The sequence below is a fragment of the Cavia porcellus genome, unplaced genomic scaffold, assembly GCF_034190915.1.
Source record: "Cavia porcellus strain 051 isolate PalLab524CR breed Dunkin Hartley unplaced genomic scaffold, mCavPor4.1 scaffold_13, whole genome shotgun sequence".
Classification (NCBI taxonomy): Eukaryota; Metazoa; Chordata; class Mammalia; order Rodentia; family Caviidae; genus Cavia; species Cavia porcellus.
This window is the reverse complement of record NW_026947496.1, coordinates 11,936,345-11,955,715: the sequence shown is the minus strand read 5'-3', so window position 1 is coordinate 11,955,715 and position 19,371 is coordinate 11,936,345. Positions and strand designations below refer to the sequence as shown.

The following is a 19,371-nucleotide window of genomic DNA, read 5'->3' as shown; positions in this document are numbered from 1 at the left end:
GAAAGTATTAGAAAAGGTCATTATTAGAAAAGGCTTAAAAAATCAAAGCAAAATACTTCAGGTTTCTATACCTTCCTCCAGGATGTTTAATTCTGTGATATCCATTTTACACACAGTCAGCCCTCCTTATTTGTAAGTGGCTCATCTGTGGATCCAACTAAGCTTTGACCAAAAATATTGTTTAGTGTCTGTACTGAGTATATACACATTTTTCTCCTTGTCATGGTCGCTCCCTTAAAAATATAAAGCTATAACTATTTACATGGTATTAAGCATTATATGTAAGCTAGAGTTAAAGTACATAGGAGGCTACGCATAGGTGCTATGTAAATACTACACATGTTCTATAAGGAATTTGGCATCCACAGATCTTGGTATGAAGTGGAGGAGTTTTGTAATTAAACCTCTGTGGATACCAAAGAACTACTGTGTGTGTATGTGTGTGTGTGTGTGTGTGTATACACATATACTTTATGTACTTGTAAGCATAGACATCGTATACAGCTGGGGAGGTAGCTCAGTGATACAACATTTCCCTAGTGTGCTCAAGACCCTGGATTCCATCCTTAGTACCATAAATCGTCATCATCACTATTGTCATCATCATTATCATCATCATCATTATCATTATCATCTTTTTTCTAGACATAATTGCACATAAATTTGCATATATTTATATGTATCTTATAGAATCCTTACTTATGAAAAGAATTGTTATCTATTTAAGAATTAAAATATCTGATGTCATACTACTCACATCCTAATTAAAATACGTTGTATTTTGTATCTTAAAATATATCATGTAATGCATGGTATAATACTGAAAATAGATTCATAGATTTAGATACTGACTTTTAAACAGTTAGTACTCTGGGTAGTTGTAGAAACTAATACTAACTGGGAATTGGAAGAATGCCATATCGATTCTTAAATTGATTTAATTTGCTTTGTTTTGTCCATCTCTGACATACTTTATTTTGCTTTCCCTGTAGCATTTTCTCTCAAATTGAAATCTTGCCTCAAGTTTCCAATTTGACGTGGTTGAAGAAAACACAAGTAGAGAAAGAAGAGGCTGGCGAAGGGGCTAAGGTAACGGAGCAGGTCTGGCACTCCTCATGGACACTTCAGTGTCTCCAAATTCCGCCTCTGAGAGTCTCTTTCCAGGAATAACTCAGCAAATGGCCTCAGACGGAGGAGAGCTGTGGTTAACAGGCCATGTGCAATGGGTCCCTGGACCTGGTGATACCTGCTCTCTACTTACTCTGGGCTTAAATCAAGGTTGACTTGACTGATGGCCTAGAGACATGAAATAAGCAGATCACAGAAGGGCAGAGGAAAAACACTGTGAACTGGATAGTACTTTGGCAGGTGGGCAATACTGGACTCATCCTACTTAAGATTTATTACATATAAATGAAGCATTTTAGGAAACAGAGATCATTATTTACACCTACAATTGTTTTTGCTCCCTTTTATGCAGCTCTCAATCTTGGAAAATCAAGTTTAAATAAAGTGAATAGACCGTTTAAAGCAAGAGAAAACACAAAAGCCAGAAATCCATACATAATTCATTGAAAGCCTTTACTTCCTGTTTTTTGTCAGCAAACTATTTTGCTTTCACTGTTGTGACATATTTCAGTGACTTTAATTTATTCACTAATCTACATGCATCTGTACTATTATTATATGCCACATTAAGTCTATAGAAGGATATTTGTCATGGGAGTCAAAATAAAATATTTTAAAAGCTATAAAATCATGGAAACAGACTTGATTAAATTCCAAAATATTAATCTTTACTATAATTTCCCTTTGTTGACTATAAGCCTGAATGGTAGATATCATATCTTATTATCACATCAATAATAGGTGTTAGATAAATATTTATTGGATTAATGTGTCTCAGATATCTATTCCTGTTTAACAAAGTATCCTAAAGCTTAGTGGAGTAAAATAATGTCCTGGTGATTTTATTGTCCCCAGTTTTATCCTCTAGGTCTTGGCCAGGCAGTTTGTCTCTGCCTGCATCATGTGCTCTTAGCGGCAACTCCTTGCATAGGACCAGAGAATCCATTTCCAAAGTGGCTCATCCCATGACTCATCCATCACTACAAGTTGTCAGGGATGGAGAAAGAGGCTCAGAAAGATACTGGGCAGTGAGGTTCTTCTTCTTCTTAGAAAAGGCTTAAAAAATAAAATCTTCTTCTTTACTAAGTAGTCTCAGGGCTTCTGCTTCTCCGGCTTTCCACTCTATGTGGTACCATTCCATGTCAGCCAGTCTCAGGTAAGCAGCCAGACATACTCATATTCTAAATGCACCAAAAGGAAACTGCTACAACTGGGTACAGCTTACATTGTGTCTTGTTACTTTTCTCTCATTGTTGAGACAAAATGCCTGATGCCCACAATGAAGGAAGAAAAGGTTTATTTAGCTTACAATTTGTGGAAGTTTCAGTCTGTACTCAGATGGTTCCAAGGCAGGGTGGCATGGGTGAGGAGCATGGGGTTCATGGGGCTGTGAAAGATACCAAAAGTGACCAAAGCAAAAGGGCAAAAGGGGAAAAGGGAGGAGCAAGCCTCTTTCCCTCCATTATATTGTATGCTGGCTATCTGCCCGTGGGCAGGTGTAGCACTCACACCACTAATCCCAGCACTAGACAATGAACTAATCACAAATGCTAGATTCAGCTTCCTTCAAAAGGCCTGCTCCAATGACTGCTTGAGATTTTGGGGATACATACAATACAAACCATAACGTACTGAGACCTGGAACAGGTTTGTTCTGCTGCCCTCAACAGACTCAGTGTGGGAGGGGACCACACAAGGGCATAAGTAGAAAGCAGCATGGGTAGATGACCCATATCTGGAAACTAACACTAGTATAGCATGGATGCATGAATATAGTCATTGAAGAGCCCTTCAGGTTTGAAGGAGAATGTGACAAGTGAAAGAAAGTATTGCATAAATCCATGTGTCTATATAAACAGAGAGCATGATACCCTAGGAGGTTGAATACAAAGTGAAATGTAGTGGAGAAATATGCAGACACAGATTCGGTCCAATTCCATAAAGCACATGGTGTCACACAACTAAGCTTATGAAATATTATAAACTTTGTTCTTCCAAACATGTTTTAATGGATTTATGATCTAGAAGGAATTTGAATAGCCATGCGAAATGGACAAAAATTATGCTTATTAGAAGACTTGTTTCTCAAATCAATACTAGACAATTATCTCTCATACAACTGAGGAGCAGAATGGGCTACTCAGATCCTATAGTATCAATTCTTATCTTTGCTGTCTCACTTTAGTTTTCAAATAATAGGCATTCTGGGTTATTGTAGGAATGTCACTATATCTGAATTTATTATTGTGTGTATAATAACATTTTTATGAGTTAAAAATGTAAGAAGTATTTTATTGGATCCTGGTGTATGTTCCTACGATGTACCTGGCAGGTCAGATGTTATTTTAACCACTTACAGTTAACATGGTTAGGGGAGAGATGCACAAACAAGAAACATTCACATGAAGGGGGCCTGCACAGTTGTCCGAGACTTCACTGCAGAAATTGCTGAGTGAGCACTGAAGAAGAGAGAACTGTCCTATTCTTGGCTTGTCTTGGTGTCCACATAAATGGTTATGCAATAGCCTTGGGCTCGCTTTGGAAATTCATAAGTCACCACCCAGAAGTTCTGCTGCCGGAAGGACCCTGCAGGACATCACGTCCCTTCTACTTTTAGTCTGGCCTTGCAACAAGCTCCTCTTCCACTTTCTAAGTTTTAACCATTGTCTCTGCTCCTGCTCCCCCTGGAGGACTTGGTGCTGGTGTGTGTACTCATCAGCAGGAAGGTGCCAATGTGTGACCTCTACAGGTGTGTTCTCCACCTGCTTCTGGAAGCCTCCAGAGAAGAATGTGGCAAGATGTCCATAGGGCAGAGCTACTCAGGAAGCCTACCTGGATGTGGGTTTCCAGGGAGAACAGCAACTGTGTGCAAGCTGACCCATTTGCTTGACCTTCTTATCCAAAAGCCTTCTCGGACCCCCTGCCCTGACAGCTTCCTTATGGAGTTTCAGAATGGAAGATTTCCACTCACTTCTGTTAGAAATGGATCCCTGTGCATCCAACCTCACATATGTAACACAGCCAGCCAACTGTGAATCTGACCTCTACAGACCTGCATGAGAACCCTCTACCCCCAAATCATCTCAGATGATTAGCAAGTTAAAAAGCTACTTCTCTATCACACAAGCATACAGAGGATAGCAGTTATTAGAAAAAGTGATAAATTCATCTTGGATGAATGGAAGTTAATCAGTGAACAACCACTACCATTGGTGACAGTTATTTAGAGCTGGCTTCACACTGGGGATTGCACAAAGTATTGTACAGATCTTTCTTTTATTCACCTTCATAACCCAGTATAGGAGACACTACCATGATCACTACTTTACAGATGAGGGAGAGTAACCCACCCAAGGCCACTGGCGTAGTAGGTGAGGAAGCCTGGAGTTTAATTCCAGCTGCTGTGTCACCCTTGGGAACCTGCAGCTCTCCTACTATACGTGTGCATGCGTGTGCTTGCACAAGTATCTGGTCAGCATGCTTGGAATTTTAGTGAAGCCAGCACTATGTGAACAGCAGCTGCAATACCTAGGGTCAGTGGTGGTTTTCAATTTCCACTGCTTTTAACTAAGACTTTTGGAATAAACTTGTGGAATTACTGTTGAATGTCACTTTAGTTGTTCTTTTTCACCAGATGTGTTAGTAAGTTGCTATTTTTTTTTTTTTTTTAGTAACTGGGGGTTGAACACAAGACCTTTGCAGTGAGATACGTCTTCAGCCCTTTTTGTTTTTTATTTTGTGGCCTTCATGATGGCCATCAGGTCTTGCCTTTCCCCTTAGATGTGCAAGTTGCTAAGTTGCTCAGGCCTAGATGACTTGTAGTCTTTAGCCTGTGTTACTCTTTCAATTGCCATTTTATCATAGTGCTTCACTATTACTGACTGTTTTCTCTCTTGCAAAGTGAGATCTGGGATATGTAAATATGGAGTATCTTGTTTCACTTCAGCAGTCTATAGCAGGAAGAGTGGAACTGAGTGATACTCAGCAGCTTTTCACCGTGCAACTGTGCTGAATGGCAGTGAGGCTGGTTGCAACTTCCTAAGGGCATCTTTCCCCATGCTGGACATCTTTAATATTTTTATATTAGGATCTCTTTCCTTTCAACTTGAGTCTTTATCTATAAAAGTTCCAGTTGGCCTTTGTCATGGATGTTAAAGTCTTGTGAAGTTTAAAAGTCTCTTAAGGAAACTCTACCAGGACTTTGGGGCACTGGGGACCAGCAGAAAGGGTTTGCTGGTGCTTAACACTCCTGTTTCCTCACCATACATATCACACAGATATGCACACACACCATCACGTGCAGAAAGCACATTCACATGAAAGTGTACATATAAATATACCCTTATATAGACAGAAATGGTTGCTTGCATAGCTGCACAGAAGCTCCCATATAGAGATGCATGTTCACCAATCCACCTGGACATACACACTTGCATGCAGTTGTTTCATGGCTACCTCATTTTGGTTTTGCAAGATGTAGACATTTGGGACTCACTGCACAAAAATGTAAATATCTTTCACACTACAGCATGGAGCACTTAAACTGGTCAAAGTTGTACATTTTATGTTGTGTATATCTTACCACAATTTTTAAAAATTATAAAAAGACAATGATGGTTCCTGTGAGTATGTGTGTGCATCAGTTTTGTTTCTGGGAAGAGGGCACTGTTCACCCGCCTGGCCTCTGAAGGGTCCTGCCATGAAGAGAGCAGCCCAGTGACCCACCTATGGCTCGGCAGGAAAGTAGACAGAGGGTGATTGCACACCACTGGGGAGAGAGAGGTATGACTAGGGTAGGTCAAGCAAAAAGGAAACACCTGCCTTCTGGAGCTGTCCATGGTGTTATTTGACATCTTTCCCAAAAGAAGGAAATGTCATCAGAGAAAGAGCGGTGTGCAGAAATATCAGAGCAGTGGTCCTGTCTGCAATCCAAACTTTCTGTCAGTGGCAGCTACAATAGCACTTTATAAATTCCTTCTTGTGGCTTTAAATATCATTGTCACTCTTTGTAAAACCTCTCCTGGGAGTTATATAAAGACGTGAATGGGTACAAAGGGCCACTCATCTTTGCCAGCTGCTCACGGCTGTGGCTGGAACATGACTGCAGATGCTTCACCAACCTCCCTTCCTTTCTCTCTCTCTGACACCTCCTTCTGGAGTGGAAAGTTTCCCTCCAACTCTACCATTGTCAAGGGCGATGGAGGAGAAAGGCTATCCCCAGAGATGGAGTCTGATCATTCATGGCAGAGGGCTGGGCATCTTTTTACAAGGCCAGTTGTTATTTATATCCATTGACCTCCGTTTGGAGCTACAGCTATGGTCAATAAAATCAAGGTCTTATTCCTCTGGAAAAGCATGGTAGCATTCAATTATGACTGCATTCTTTGTTTGAAATGTGAAATTGTGCATGCAAGCCAAATGGAGTACTGAAACATTCATTGCCTGTGCAAAAACAGTGTGCTTCCTGTGTATCGTCGAGTAAGGAGGAGATGACGGCTCCTCTAGTGAGATGAGTGTCAGAAATAAAAGTCAGAATTGAAGGGTCAAGATAAGACTTCCTGAAATTTCTCTTTCTATTCATCTTCTGTTTCCTCACAACTTCCAAAGGTCACTACACATTTCTCAGAGTCAGGATCCCTTCATGATGGCCATCAGAAGTCTTGCCTTTCCCCTTAGATGTGCAATGAGATGCGAATGGAAGTTTTCTTCAAGGTTCACCCAACAGGATATTGAGATGATGACCCTGTCAGCTGCAGAGAAGGAGCCATGGGCCAGGGCTCATGCAGTCAGAGGGAGTCCCCTCTGCTCAGAGGTCCCATCTTGAGCCAGTGAGGCCAGGAAAGTGGAGGCAGAACTAAAGACTCTGGTGACCTTTCCAAGAGTTTCCTCTCATTCCATCCCATAGCTGAGGTCTCAACAGCATGTCCTGAGAGGACAGTGAGTGGCTAGCCAGCCTGTGGTGCAAGTCACCCTATCCTCAGAGTCGTCCTGGAATTGTCTGACCTCCTCCCGCTTTCCTGCTCTCCTCGGCATTCACAAAGGAAAACGTGCAGAAAAGTTTCCATAGCAAGACTGCAACTGGCCTCAGAAGGGCTTACTTGCGTAGTTGGCCTTTGGATGACTTCTGAAAATTCGGATTTCAGGGATTTTCCCATCTTCCCCTAATTGACAAGTGTGGCTCACTGTGTCTAAACTCCTGATAAAGTGGTTTAAACAGACTTTGATAAACTGGAAAAGGAGGCAGAGCAAAAGAGAAGACAGAGGGAGGTTTAAAATGGGAGTCAAAGGACCCTAAAGTGACCAGTATGTGATTCATATGTGTACCATTTCTTCAAAATTAATGCAACCATTAGTATCAGAAACCCACACTAATAAAGAAATTATGGGTCTTACTGAGTAGCATTTGTTTCTCTTCAGAAGTTGGCTTTGAGGATATAGGGTGATGACCCTTTCAGCTGCAGAAAAATGGGCCAGGGTCCCTGCAGTCAGAGGGTGCTGAGATGTCCCCAAGTGAAAACTCCTAGCACAGATTCTCTATTGGGGTTCCCTGAGAGACAACATGACACACACGTAGTTACAACTCATTGCTGAGGGAGATAAACGCACCTCGTGTGACCAGACTGTGAGAGGACCCTTGGGAGCCTGGTTCCCCAGGGCTGTGCATGTCCTGTTGGCTGATTTCAGCTGGTAACAACCTGCTGTCGTAAGTCACAGCCATGAGGACAGCTGTGACTCATATGTCCTGAGGGTGATGTCAAGTGCACCAACACAACACAGGAAAGTGGTGCTAACTCTGCACACTGTGTTTCTCAGACCGCTTTGTCAATTGATTTTCACTGGGTTTAGCAAATAGTGGACAATGACCAAACAGTGGACTGAAAGGAAAAGGAACAAGCGAGGCTTGTGCTTCCCTCCCTCTTAACCTCAGACTGCATCTCTGGTAATGACTAAATCGCAAGCTCCCACAGACAGGCTCAGTTCCTGCCAACTAAACTCAGCCCTTGCCCTGTGGTGACACCAATTCCTCTCTACTATTTCTAATTGCAAAGTTGACTCACTTTCCTCTGTTTGCATTCTTATCTCTTCTATCGCCCCTGAGTTAAATTCTCTCTGTCTTTCCCTCTGTCTCTCTCTCTCCCTCTCTCTGTTTCTGTCTCTCTACCTCTATCTCTCTCTGTCTGTCTGTCTCTGTCTCTCTCTAACTTAAACAAGGTTTTGTTTTTGTTTTTTCTGCCTTGATCCCACCTGTTACATTTCTTACCTACCTATTCTATGATGTCTGCCAGCTAGGGAGGGGATGTTCAGTATAAGGTGAACTTCATCTTTAAGATTCATTCTGAGGTCTGTGGACCCAAGTTGATTCTGTGGAAGTCACATTTTTTTTATGGCTCAAGAGTCATTGGATGAGCAGAAATTTCATTGGACTTCTCAGTCATAAGACCATGAGACAGGGCTCAGTACATGACTAGAGCTTGATGCCTCCTTCACTGCTTGATCAACTCTGTTCGGCCCAGGGAAATCTGTTGTATTTATAGTGGTATTGAATGAATGATTTGAGGGCATTAGAACCAGTGAGTCTTAGACCAAAATAAATAGTACAGCTCTGGTTTATGGTAAGTCTGTCCCTAATCCATAATTCAACCAGAGGTATTTCATCTTTTTGGCTTAACAGGATGTTGCAAAAGGTAATTGCAATTCCCTAAATTCTACTTGAGTAAGAGGTTCTAGGAGTCCTGGGCACTCAAGCTTTGTGGTTGGTAGGGAGAACTACCAAAATATGACATCTTTTCTAGCCCCATCTTTCTCTGGCCCCTACCAAACATTATGAGAAGGATGGGCTTTGAGTAGTTAAATGATCAACTGCCTCTCTGGGGAACTCTGGTTGGAATAGTATCTAGTATCTTATAGTATCTAGTGGATGTAGATCAAAGGAAACAGAAAATTTCTACCCACCATGACAGACAAAGCAAACTCTTTGCAAGATGTAGTAGCCAGCTATCCTGTCTGTGGAACACAATGCTCAACACCCTATAAGTTAATTTAACTTATGATTTCAGTGAATTCAGTACATAGTCACCAGGCTCCAAGTCAGGACCATCCTGGTAGAAGAGAATGGAGGAACGGAGCTGCTTCAGTCATGGTGGCCAGGAAACAGAGTGGAGACTAGTCTCAGAGACAAAGGGGTGAGGCACCAGACATAGACACCAAGGCCATGACTCTATGACCCACTTGGATATCCTCAAAAGTGTGCTCCAACAGTCCTGGGGGTGGATCTAAATGCTAATCAAATTGACATTCTACCATATATCCATCTTGTCAACTTCACAACTACACAAACATATCTCCTAACCCACACTTAATCTCCAAAAAAGAACAAGACCGTAATTTTACCCAACATAATACAACTATCTTGCATACAATCAAAACACAATAATCCATTCCCCAAAGTCTCAACAATGTCAGCAATTTTCAAAAGTCCAACTCCAACTCTCTTCTGAGAGTCAAGGAGAAGTCTTTCTGTAAATCTCTGAAAAAATAAAAAGCGTGTTAGATAATTGTAAGGTACAATGGCACAATGCAGACATCTCCATTCAAAAGAAAGAAAGAGGGAAACAGAAAGGAATTGAACAAAAACAAGACAAAACCTCAGCAAGGCAAACATTACATCCTATGGCTCTATGTTGTAAGCACATGGTGGTCAGATGTGGGTTCCAGAGGGCTTAAAGGGCCCCCCCTCTGTGATCTTGCTGGTTGCAGCCTACATGATCTTTCACTTGGGCCAGCTCCACTAATAGCCTACAACTTTCCTTGGCAGACTTCCATATTCTTGATATTTGTGACTTCTTGGGGATTCCACTCCACTTTGACTTTATTCCCACAGCTTCACATACTCCCACAGGAGGGGCTTTTTGTCTTGCCTTCCAGGTCTTTCTTGGACATCTAGGTGAAAGCCGCACTGATGCCCATAACTTTTGCATCTACATGCCAGTAAAAGCAGCATCAAATGGATGACAGAAAGGTCTTTCCACTAGCATGGGTACTAACCAAGCACCCCAGATCATACCCACAGCAGCTTCTAAATGTCTGGATAACTCAACACAGTGAAATGAATCCTAGCAAACCAATTCCCTAGGCAACCTTTTGAGCAGGGGCTCAGAGGATCTCTTCTCAAATGAAAAGTTTACACTCCTGCATTTCGAGACTAGGATGGAAGAGATCTTGCTGATTCCTGAAATATCCCCAAGATATCTTTGTTCAAAGTACTTGGTTCCTTTGAATTCCTGCTAATCTCTTCAGCAGCCATACTTCTTTTGGCCCTCATTTCACATGAAGTTCCTTCTGAGTCAAAAATTTAACTTTAAGAAATATTTCTGATTTGCCTTTTACCCATAATTCTCAATACAAAATTAATTAAAGCATACAGAAGTACCCATGCCACAACCTGAATGTTGGGCTGCTTTGAAATTTCATGCACCAAATCAATTAGACTACAACCCTTAATCTCAGTCTTCTGCAAATGTCTCAGGACATGGACAAAGTATAGACAATTTTTTTTCTAAGAATGTGACACATGTGGCCTGTAGTCCAAATTCTAGCAGAGTCCTTGATCCCAATTGAACTCTCCAAAGCCTGGCCTCCACTGTCTACATTTCTATATAGATTCAGGTCTTTTAAGCTCCAACTGGAATTACCCATCAGATTCTGCTTACAGCATTTTAAACCTTATCTAGTTTGAATACCCAAAGCTCTCCACTCCTTTCAAAAACTAGTTCCAAAGCCTTCTGAACCACATGATGGGCACAGGCACAGCAACTTTCCTACTTCTCTGGTGCCAATTTTCTGTATTGATCAGCTTTCTCATCACTGAAGCATAATACCAGATACTCAAAACTTAAAGTGTGAAAGTTTTAATTTAGTTTATGGTTTCAGGGTATGTAATACATGACTGGCAGGCTGCAAGCAGGAACATCATGGTGGAAGGGTATAGCAGAGCAAAGCTTCTTAGGTCATAATGGTAAGTAAGCAGAGAAGATAGCAGTCCATAGAGGAAAGAGTGAAAAACTGGACGCAGACTGCAGGACAATGCCACCGTGATCCACCCAGATAACCAGAAATGTGTCTCACCAATCCCAGGGACGGATACCAAAGCCAACCTAGCTGGCACTCTACCCTTGCTGCTACATTCCTGCCCTTTTCAACTTCATATTCAAACACGTATCCTGAAACCATAATCTCCCAGAAAAGAGATTGCTAAGCGTGTTTGAGCCATTTAGGCCTTGATCTAGATGATGAACAAGAAATGAAGTTTTGGCAGAAGAGTGTGTTTCTGTAAGAGACACAAAATAAGATGTTCACTGCGGCTGAAGCAAGTATGAACTGGAGGGTGGAGTGAAACAATACGGGTGGAGTGTGAAGGAGTTAAGTCTAGAGAGAGAGTAGGGACCGCACTGCACAGGACCTTGTAAATTGATGCTTGGATTTATTCTAAAAACAAAGTTAAGCAGCCATAGAAGAATTTGGGCAAAGGATCTGACTTCACATTTGAGCTCTGCAAAGCTCATTTTGATTGCATTGTGCAAAGTGGATTGGAAGAGGATAAATGGATAGATTCAAGATCTACTTAACAGGTAGAACTGAAAGTATTTGACAAAGGATTAGACTTGAGGGTTGGAGAAAAGAAAAAAGAAGAAGAATGATGCCCATGAGCCTGGGTTGGCAAGGGAATGTGAAGTGGGTGATATTCACTGAGATATCCCACTCCTGAGGTGGACCAGATCTCCCAGGAAAGCTCTCTGTCTCATTATAGGGTATAATGAATGTGAATGGCCACAGGATATGCCAAGGGAAGGTGACTTGTAGGTAGTTAGATAGGAGAGCCTACAGCTCTGGAAAAGACCAACATTAGTAATCTAGATTTGGGAGGTGTTAGGAGAGAGATGGAAATTGAGTCATCAGAGCTTTTGAGATAATCAAGGGACAGTGCTGCACTGGAAGGAATAGCAGACTGTCCCATGCTCTGGAAGCCAAGAGAGAAGACCTGCAAAGGAGGAGTGGGAAATAGTCCAATGTTTCCAAAAACTTGATTATATGAGAACTGAATCTTGTTCTTTGGTTTGTGCATGGACCACTGGAGACTGCTATGGTTTGAATCTGGTTTCTCCTCTCCAAAACTCATGCTGAAATTGAGTCTTTGATGTGACAGTGTTGAGAAGTGATGAAACTTTAAGAGGTGATTCAGTCATTAAGAGGGGTTCATATCCTTCTCAGTGGACACGGTAGTTACCATGAAAAGCTGTGCCTCTTGTTTGTTCTCTTTGGACCACGCCCACTTGCTCTTCTGCCTTTTTAACATAGTAAGCCACAGCACAAAGCTCTTGTAGAAGCTGAGAAAATGCTAATTCCATGTTTTTGGACTTTCCATCTTCCAATACCACGAGCTAATAAATCTCTTTATGAATGATCTAGCCTTGGGTATTTTGTTTTGGCAACAAAATGAGCTAAGATGCTTTCCATGGAATGATGGGGAGTGTGGAACTGGTTTCAGGATCATTTAGTAATGGAGGGGAGTGGAGGAGAGAGGATGAACAATAGCTGGAGGGACCATGGCTTGAGGAGAGACTCTTACTGTACTGAAGAGACTCGACTTGAAATTATGCCAGTGCTGATGGGAAGCAGCTGTGAGAGAGCAAGTGGTTGAAGATGCAGGAGGAAGAGTGGATAAGAGGCAGAGCAAGGCTCTCAAGAAGAACGTGAAGTGGAGCAAAGCGAAGAGGACACAGAGCACTCAGTTTGTGAAATCAGGAAGTGAGGGAAGACATTTCCCAGTTTCGTAGCAGACAGAAAGTGGGAGACATTAGACACTGTTGCAGGCAATTTCACACATTTGCTTATGAAAAACAGAATGAGAGAATTCCTAACCAAAGGCTTCTATACCTATATACAGAAACAGATGTAGATGTAGATGGACAGATATATAGATAAATGCAGGTATTTTTCTGTGGTAGGGTCAGATATCTAAAGATAGTAGAGAAGGCTAGAACTATCCACAGTTGAAAATAGGAGTATTTGCAAATACTCAGAAACAAAAATATGGAAAGTTTTAAGAAGAAAATTTTCTTTTCTCTCTCTCTACACATGTAGATACCCTGAAATGGTTTTCAGGGAAATCACCAGTGTCATTTTCTGACTTGTGTGGCACCCTGCAAGAAGTTTGCTCTTTTTTCCCTGGTGCTGGGTGTGGCTGTGCTGCAGGAAGCCTTGTGGTTACATGGTAACCGGCTCCCTGGATGATTCAAGAGCGCAGACTTATTTGCACAGGAGGGACACATTGCTCTTGCTTTATGAATGGTCACAGCTGTCTGTGTGACCTGTCTGCAAAGGCAGACCCTCCCCACTGCCCAGCCGCACCAGCCAACCTGTGTGGCAAAAGCATTCCGCTGTGAGAGGTGCTTCCACCCCTGGGGACCACAGGGAGAAAGCGTACCTGGCACTCTGATCCTTCTCCTGTTACTCCCAGCAGCCAAGCAAGGGGGCAGAGACAGATCTGGGGATGGGGGCAGGAATGAGATGCATATACAGGAAACTGAGCTACAGAGGTGTGGGAAAGAGGAAAGGGCCCACACAGGAGTAACGTCCGGATTGGCAGAAATAAATGGAAAGTCCTAGAAGCCTCTGCTCATTGCAGCAGGCAAGGAGGGGGAGGAGAAAACCGCGGGGGACGGGAAAGAGGGTGGGAGCTGTTAGCAAGTTATTTAAGAGTCAACTTTCTGGTAGCTTTTCCTGCGTCCTTTTGAGGAAGTTTCCAGACTCACAGAGCAGCCCAAGCCCCCTGGCTGGAACATACAGGTAAGCAGCTACCTGGGAGCACTGCATGCCCCAGGACATGGCTCCCCAGGACACCTCACCCCAGCACCTGGGCTCCCCCGGGAGCCCAAGGTGGCTGCTGTGGGACCACGGAGGGGGGCTGAGGCAGCCTGGCTTCTCTGGCTCCAGTTCTTCACCCCTCACTTTGCAAGGCTTAGCTCCACTTCTGAGGCAGCCGGCTCACTTTCTGCCAAGTCACCAGGAAAGTGCCGCTTGTTAAGAAGACCACAGGAAGGGACTGAGAGAGGGGGCTTTACCCAAAAGGCCCCTTCCCTCAGGGTCACAAGAGCTTGAGGAAGGGAGAGGGCCAGGTAGGAAGGCTTGACTCCCCTTCTGCATTTAGCCCTGCCCTACCCCAAGTAGCAGCTGACCTTGAGCTCCACCTCCACCCCTGACCCTGCGATTGGGTGCCCGCTGCCCAGCCACACTCGGCAGCTCTGCACCTGCTGTACCTGGCTGGCACCTGGAACCTCTGAGTAACTGACCTCTCCTTCTCCAGTGGGCTCTGTGCTGTTCTGCACTCTTGTCCCCTAACAGCCCCAGCTTTGCTGTTTTTCCAGGGTGGCTTTTTCTTATCTTCTGTCCATCCTCAAATTGTTTTCTTACCCTTCACCCCTTTGCCTCTGGGAGGAGACTGTAATACGTTGATAAGTATTCGTGGAGATCTACTGGACCTTAACCCTTCCAGCACACTTGCCTCTGTCCAAGACTATAAAACAGTCATTCACCCAGGCCTGCTGTGTGGTCTTCAGCCTTGTGGCCATTGTCCTATGTGTTTCAAAATAGTCTAGTCTGAGTGACTGTATCAGGGTGACTCTTCATCTTCAGAAGGCATGCTGGTTCCACCCTGCCAGGAGTCGTGGTTGGCTGACCCAGGTGCTCACTGCCCAAAAACAAAGTGCTCCTTTACTTGGTCAGTCGGTCAACAAGCACTCATTGTGCATAACTACAAGGTGTGTGGTGTTTTCACTGGCCCCTGGTCTGCACTGAAGGAGCAGCATGGCACAGGGCCCTGTTGGCACCAAGTGAGTTAGAGGACAGGCTGTCACAGTCCTACCTACAAGTGGCCTCCACCCCACCGCCTCATCTCACTCCCTCCAGCGTCACCTCCACGGGGTTGTGACCCTTGTCATGCTCCTCCCTCACCCCACTAGACTTTCAGCTCTCTTGGCAGAAATCCTGTCTTGTACTCTGATGGATCTCTCCCAAATACCTAGATCCCAGCTGGTACAGAGTAACCCTCAAAAAGTATCGATGGAATTAAAGTGCAAATGTAAATGATTTAGAGGACAGCACTTATCTGGCCATGGTTGTGTGAATCTAATCTTAAAAGTGACTTAGAAGTTGTAAATCTCCAGGATATGGGTCTAGGTACATCCATATGGTGATAAAAATCTCTTAGTAAGATGTTTTCCTTCGGGGATAGTGGAGAAGGGAAAGCCTTGCACTCTAAAATCTATAAAGTTGCTCATTTCTTCAAGCAAACCCCCATTCTCTTGCTTTCCACGTGTTCTGACAAACACCAAATCTCCCTGAGACCCCTGGGGTGCCATGCTTCGTCATTAGGCTCATCCTTCCTGCCACTTCTCTGTTATTTTTTATGCAAAGCGTAGCACGTGTCGCTCAAGTGCTATCACACACAGATAAGTCTGCTTCTTTATTTTTGAATGCTGGTATCAAATGGAACTCATTTCTCAATCTTTTTCCAGGGCTTCCACTGCAAGGACCTTGGAAAGCTGAGAATGTCAGACAGTCCCAGGACCACCTTTGGGGGCAGGAGAGCAGTGCCCCCCAACAACTCCAATGCAGCAGAAGCCGAGCTCCCCACTGAGGAGCTGCTAGGCCTGGTGCCCCGGGGTGTCAACCTAGAAGGTAGGAGCATCAGTGTGTTGGACTCAGCTCAGGCCTGTCACCTCCTCCCAGGCAGGAGCTGGGGGAGAAGGATGTCTCTGCTGGTTTCTGGTTCTAAAGAGAGGAAGCCAAACTGCTCTTGTAAAAGCACCAGAGGCTTGGATCCTCGTCCCAATTCTGCCACTTAACGGATCATGTAACCTCAGGGAAATCATTTTGTCTTTCTTCCTCTCAGTGATTTCCTGTACAAAACAAAGATGCTGGATTCACTGAGGCCTCTTCCAGCCCTACTGTTCCACACTTTTAGCAATGCTTGCTAGCTGGAAGATTCCACTTCCAAATTATTGTGGCTGTTTTTCATTGTCTGGCTTGCACCTCCTTCCTTCTCCCCACTCCCTCCTCTGTCCAGGGCTGTGAATTTCAGAGCTGGCCAGAAGTGCCAGATCCTGACAGTAATAGAGATGGAAGCCCTCTATTTGTCTCTGGAGCAGTCTGGGGAGCAGGCGAGGCGAATTGCTTTCCCTGCCTCTCGCCTCTGCCTGGTCCTGAGGGATCTGCCCTGGGTGCAGCAGCCACCAGCTAACCTCCTCAGCCCTGTCAGCTGTGACAGGGTCCAGGTGCCAGCACAGGCTTGGTGAAGCAGCTGGTATTCCCTTGGGCCATGGCAGGAACACTCAGGCTCCTGTCCCCGAATGTCATCTAGCTGGGAGTACTTTTGGTTAGAGCATTTATGCACCAGAATCCAAGTTTGGTCCAGGGCTCTCTGTGCTGCGAATCATAAAGGGGTGAATACCCACATGGTGGGGTGGGTGAGGGTGGTCACGTGTGGCTAAGCCACTTCAGAATTAGCCCAGTGCTGAAAGCCCCAGGTGGATGCAGGGCTCACAATAGCAAAGGAAGGAGACAGTATTTGTGGATTAATAAGCAAACCAGCAAGTTGAGACTTGTGCAGACCTTGCAGATGAGTTTAAGGAACAAAGAGCCCCTTTCTTCCCCCAAGAGCAAAGAAGACTCAGCTTCCTACCCTAGAACCCAGGACAAGTGATCAGGATGTCCCCAAACTCGGTTTTCCCATCAGCAAAATGAAAGCAATGGCTACAACTTGTCCTGAGCATCAGAGGACTGAGGTCCTCACCTCCAGCCCACAGCACATGAGCAGTAACCGTCACTGACCCACAGCATGCGGATCTGGACGTCACTGATCAAGAGTCCAGTGAACACTCAGCTCATGGGAGAGGGCCCAAGCTGTGGCCCCGTACATCTGCAATCTAAACAAAAATGAGCTCATAGGACATCAAAACTGCCGACCATTTTTAAACCAACCATTTTTAAAAATCTGAGGTGACTGGTTCTCTCTTTGGGGGGCAGGAGTGGAGAATAACTCCACTGAATTATTTCAAGGCATCTGGTATTATGGACCATGTAGTCACAAGTTCACAATGCAGGTGACACTCTGGGGTGTTGGTGGGAGGCCTGGCACAGGGATTTGAGGCTTCAGTGACTGTCTGTACAATGAATTGAATGAATAAACTCAGTCAGTCACTTGCAAATTGCATGACTCAACATCTTTAGTATCATTACAATCTTATTATTAATAGCAAGTTCCAAATTTCAAAAATACGCACCCATTTAATATTTTTTGCACAGATCTGCTAAGTGCTACAGGATGTGAGAATGAGGCCTTCGGATCAAGGAATCACAGCTGTCAAGTCCCAAATAGGGCAGGAAAAACACCTCAGTACAGAATGTCTGAGTAAGGTTACACGGCACATTTAGATTTCTGTTTAACTGTCCAAAACTCAGGTTGTCTGGCATAAAATTATCAAGTGCTCCTTAAGGCACCCCTGCTAAGGGACTAAGGTTAGGAAGGCCAAGTTCCCTGTTTTGTTTTTTGCTTTGCCTTGTGTTGTTTTGAAACCATCATCTTGCAGTTCAACCGGTGGCCACTAGCGGCCTCCATGAGCACTTTTATCTTCTGGGATCAACCAAGGAGGCGAAGGCTGCCTTTGGCTCCAGCTTAACAAAGCCCTAAGGAATCCAAAAGCTGTCTGCCACTTTCTCTCTCTGCGGTGCTTCTTCACTCTCAGAAGCCGTTCTCGTGACACTGACTGAGAAATCCTAAGAGGTAGGAAGAGGAAGGGAGAGAACTGTCAGAGTTTTCATTTTGGTTAAGCCTGTAGCGGTAACACCTGACCGGATGCACATAATACACACTGGTGTGTATAATGCACTTAAATCGTGGCCTTTTGAAATCTTTTGTGAACAAGTCTTTCATTAGTGCAAAATCTATACCAAAATATATAAACGTGTGGTTCCTCCCATACACACTGAAACACTTAAGAAAGATTGACATATTTGAGGTGATTGGTTGACTTAGCCAGCTGTGGTGTCTCTGATACCCTCACATGATCTTATGGATCTTAATGTCCTTTTGGATGCTCAAGATTAGCCAGGAAAAGTGCTGTGACACTGCCTCAGCTTGTCTGGATTGGTATCAGCTTCTAAATGATTGTTCTTTGTACTCAACTAGTGTTTCTAACAAAATCCCCTCTCCCCTCCCTGTCTCAAGTTACCTGTGGCTGGAAACGTAGCACTCCAGAAGATAACTTCGTATGCTCGGGCTGGTTTGACTCTGTTATTCACATTAAGTGAGCATTTGCAGCAATACCAGGATATTTATTGGGCAGGTCCACTACCCTGATTTCAAACATGAAACCAAGCCTGGCTGTGTAAGACCTTTGGAGATAGTAGGAGCTGTTGGGGTGCAGGCTAAGGGAATCTTTGCCCCTTTCAGAATAGTTTTCCCTTCCAGCGTTCTTTGTTAGAACTAGATGATTACATTAATCCGTTAGGAGTCAAGCGGTCCTGAGTACAGCGGGGTCAAAAATTGTTGAAAGAACAGGATGCCTTCAGTACACGAGTGAGCAGTGACACTGGCAAGTGCCAGTTCACCTCCATTCCCTTCACGAGAAACACAGACCAGCTGTCACACATGTGTCAGCAGCTGTTCCAGGCTCTCTCTGGAGGTTGCCAAGGGAAGTCAGTCCACGGCTTAAAGCAGCTTTTTTCCCAGTAGACAGAATAAACCAAGAAAAAAATCATTGTAATTCAGTGCAAATCATTGCAGTGAATCCTGCAATCAAGGTTAGTGCAAATTTCAGCTCACTAATAGAAAGGAATGTCTGGTACGGTGGAGTAGGGAAGACTTAATGATGGAAGGTATGGAGCTACGTCTTGGAAGGCGGACAGGATGAAGAGAATTATCAGCAGAGGGAACAGTTTATATGCTGGGTCCCAACGAGTGAGTAAAGGACAGAAGGAAGAAGAGACACCTGAGTAAACACGGCAGGGCTGACACCGTCATGGGCACTGAAGATCCACCTTTGGTCTTACACACAATGAAGACCCGTCAAGGACTCTGAACAGCAGAATTGCTGTATGAAGGTCATTCTAGTGGTAAGGAGGACATGAACAAACGGAGAGGCTCAGGACTGGAGGAGGAGCGGGGAGGGAGTTTTGCCCTTGGAA

General features: G+C 44.1%; 1 protein-coding gene across 1 annotated transcript in view; it reads left to right on the top strand.

Annotated features, from left to right (window-relative positions):
* The first annotated feature begins 13,844 nt into the window (after nucleotides 1–13,844).
* The window catches only part of F13a1 (coagulation factor XIII A chain), a 155,893-nt gene continuing 150,366 nt past the window's right edge, over nucleotides 13,845–19,371 (top strand). Inside the window, exons 1-2 of the mRNA XM_003468825.5 lie at nucleotides 13,845–13,974; nucleotides 15,702–15,864. Coding sequence (XP_003468873.2) covers nucleotides 15,735–15,864 — 130 coding nt within the window. The 5' untranslated portion in view covers nucleotides 13,845–13,974; nucleotides 15,702–15,734. The remainder of the gene's footprint in view (nucleotides 13,975–15,701; nucleotides 15,865–19,371) is intronic.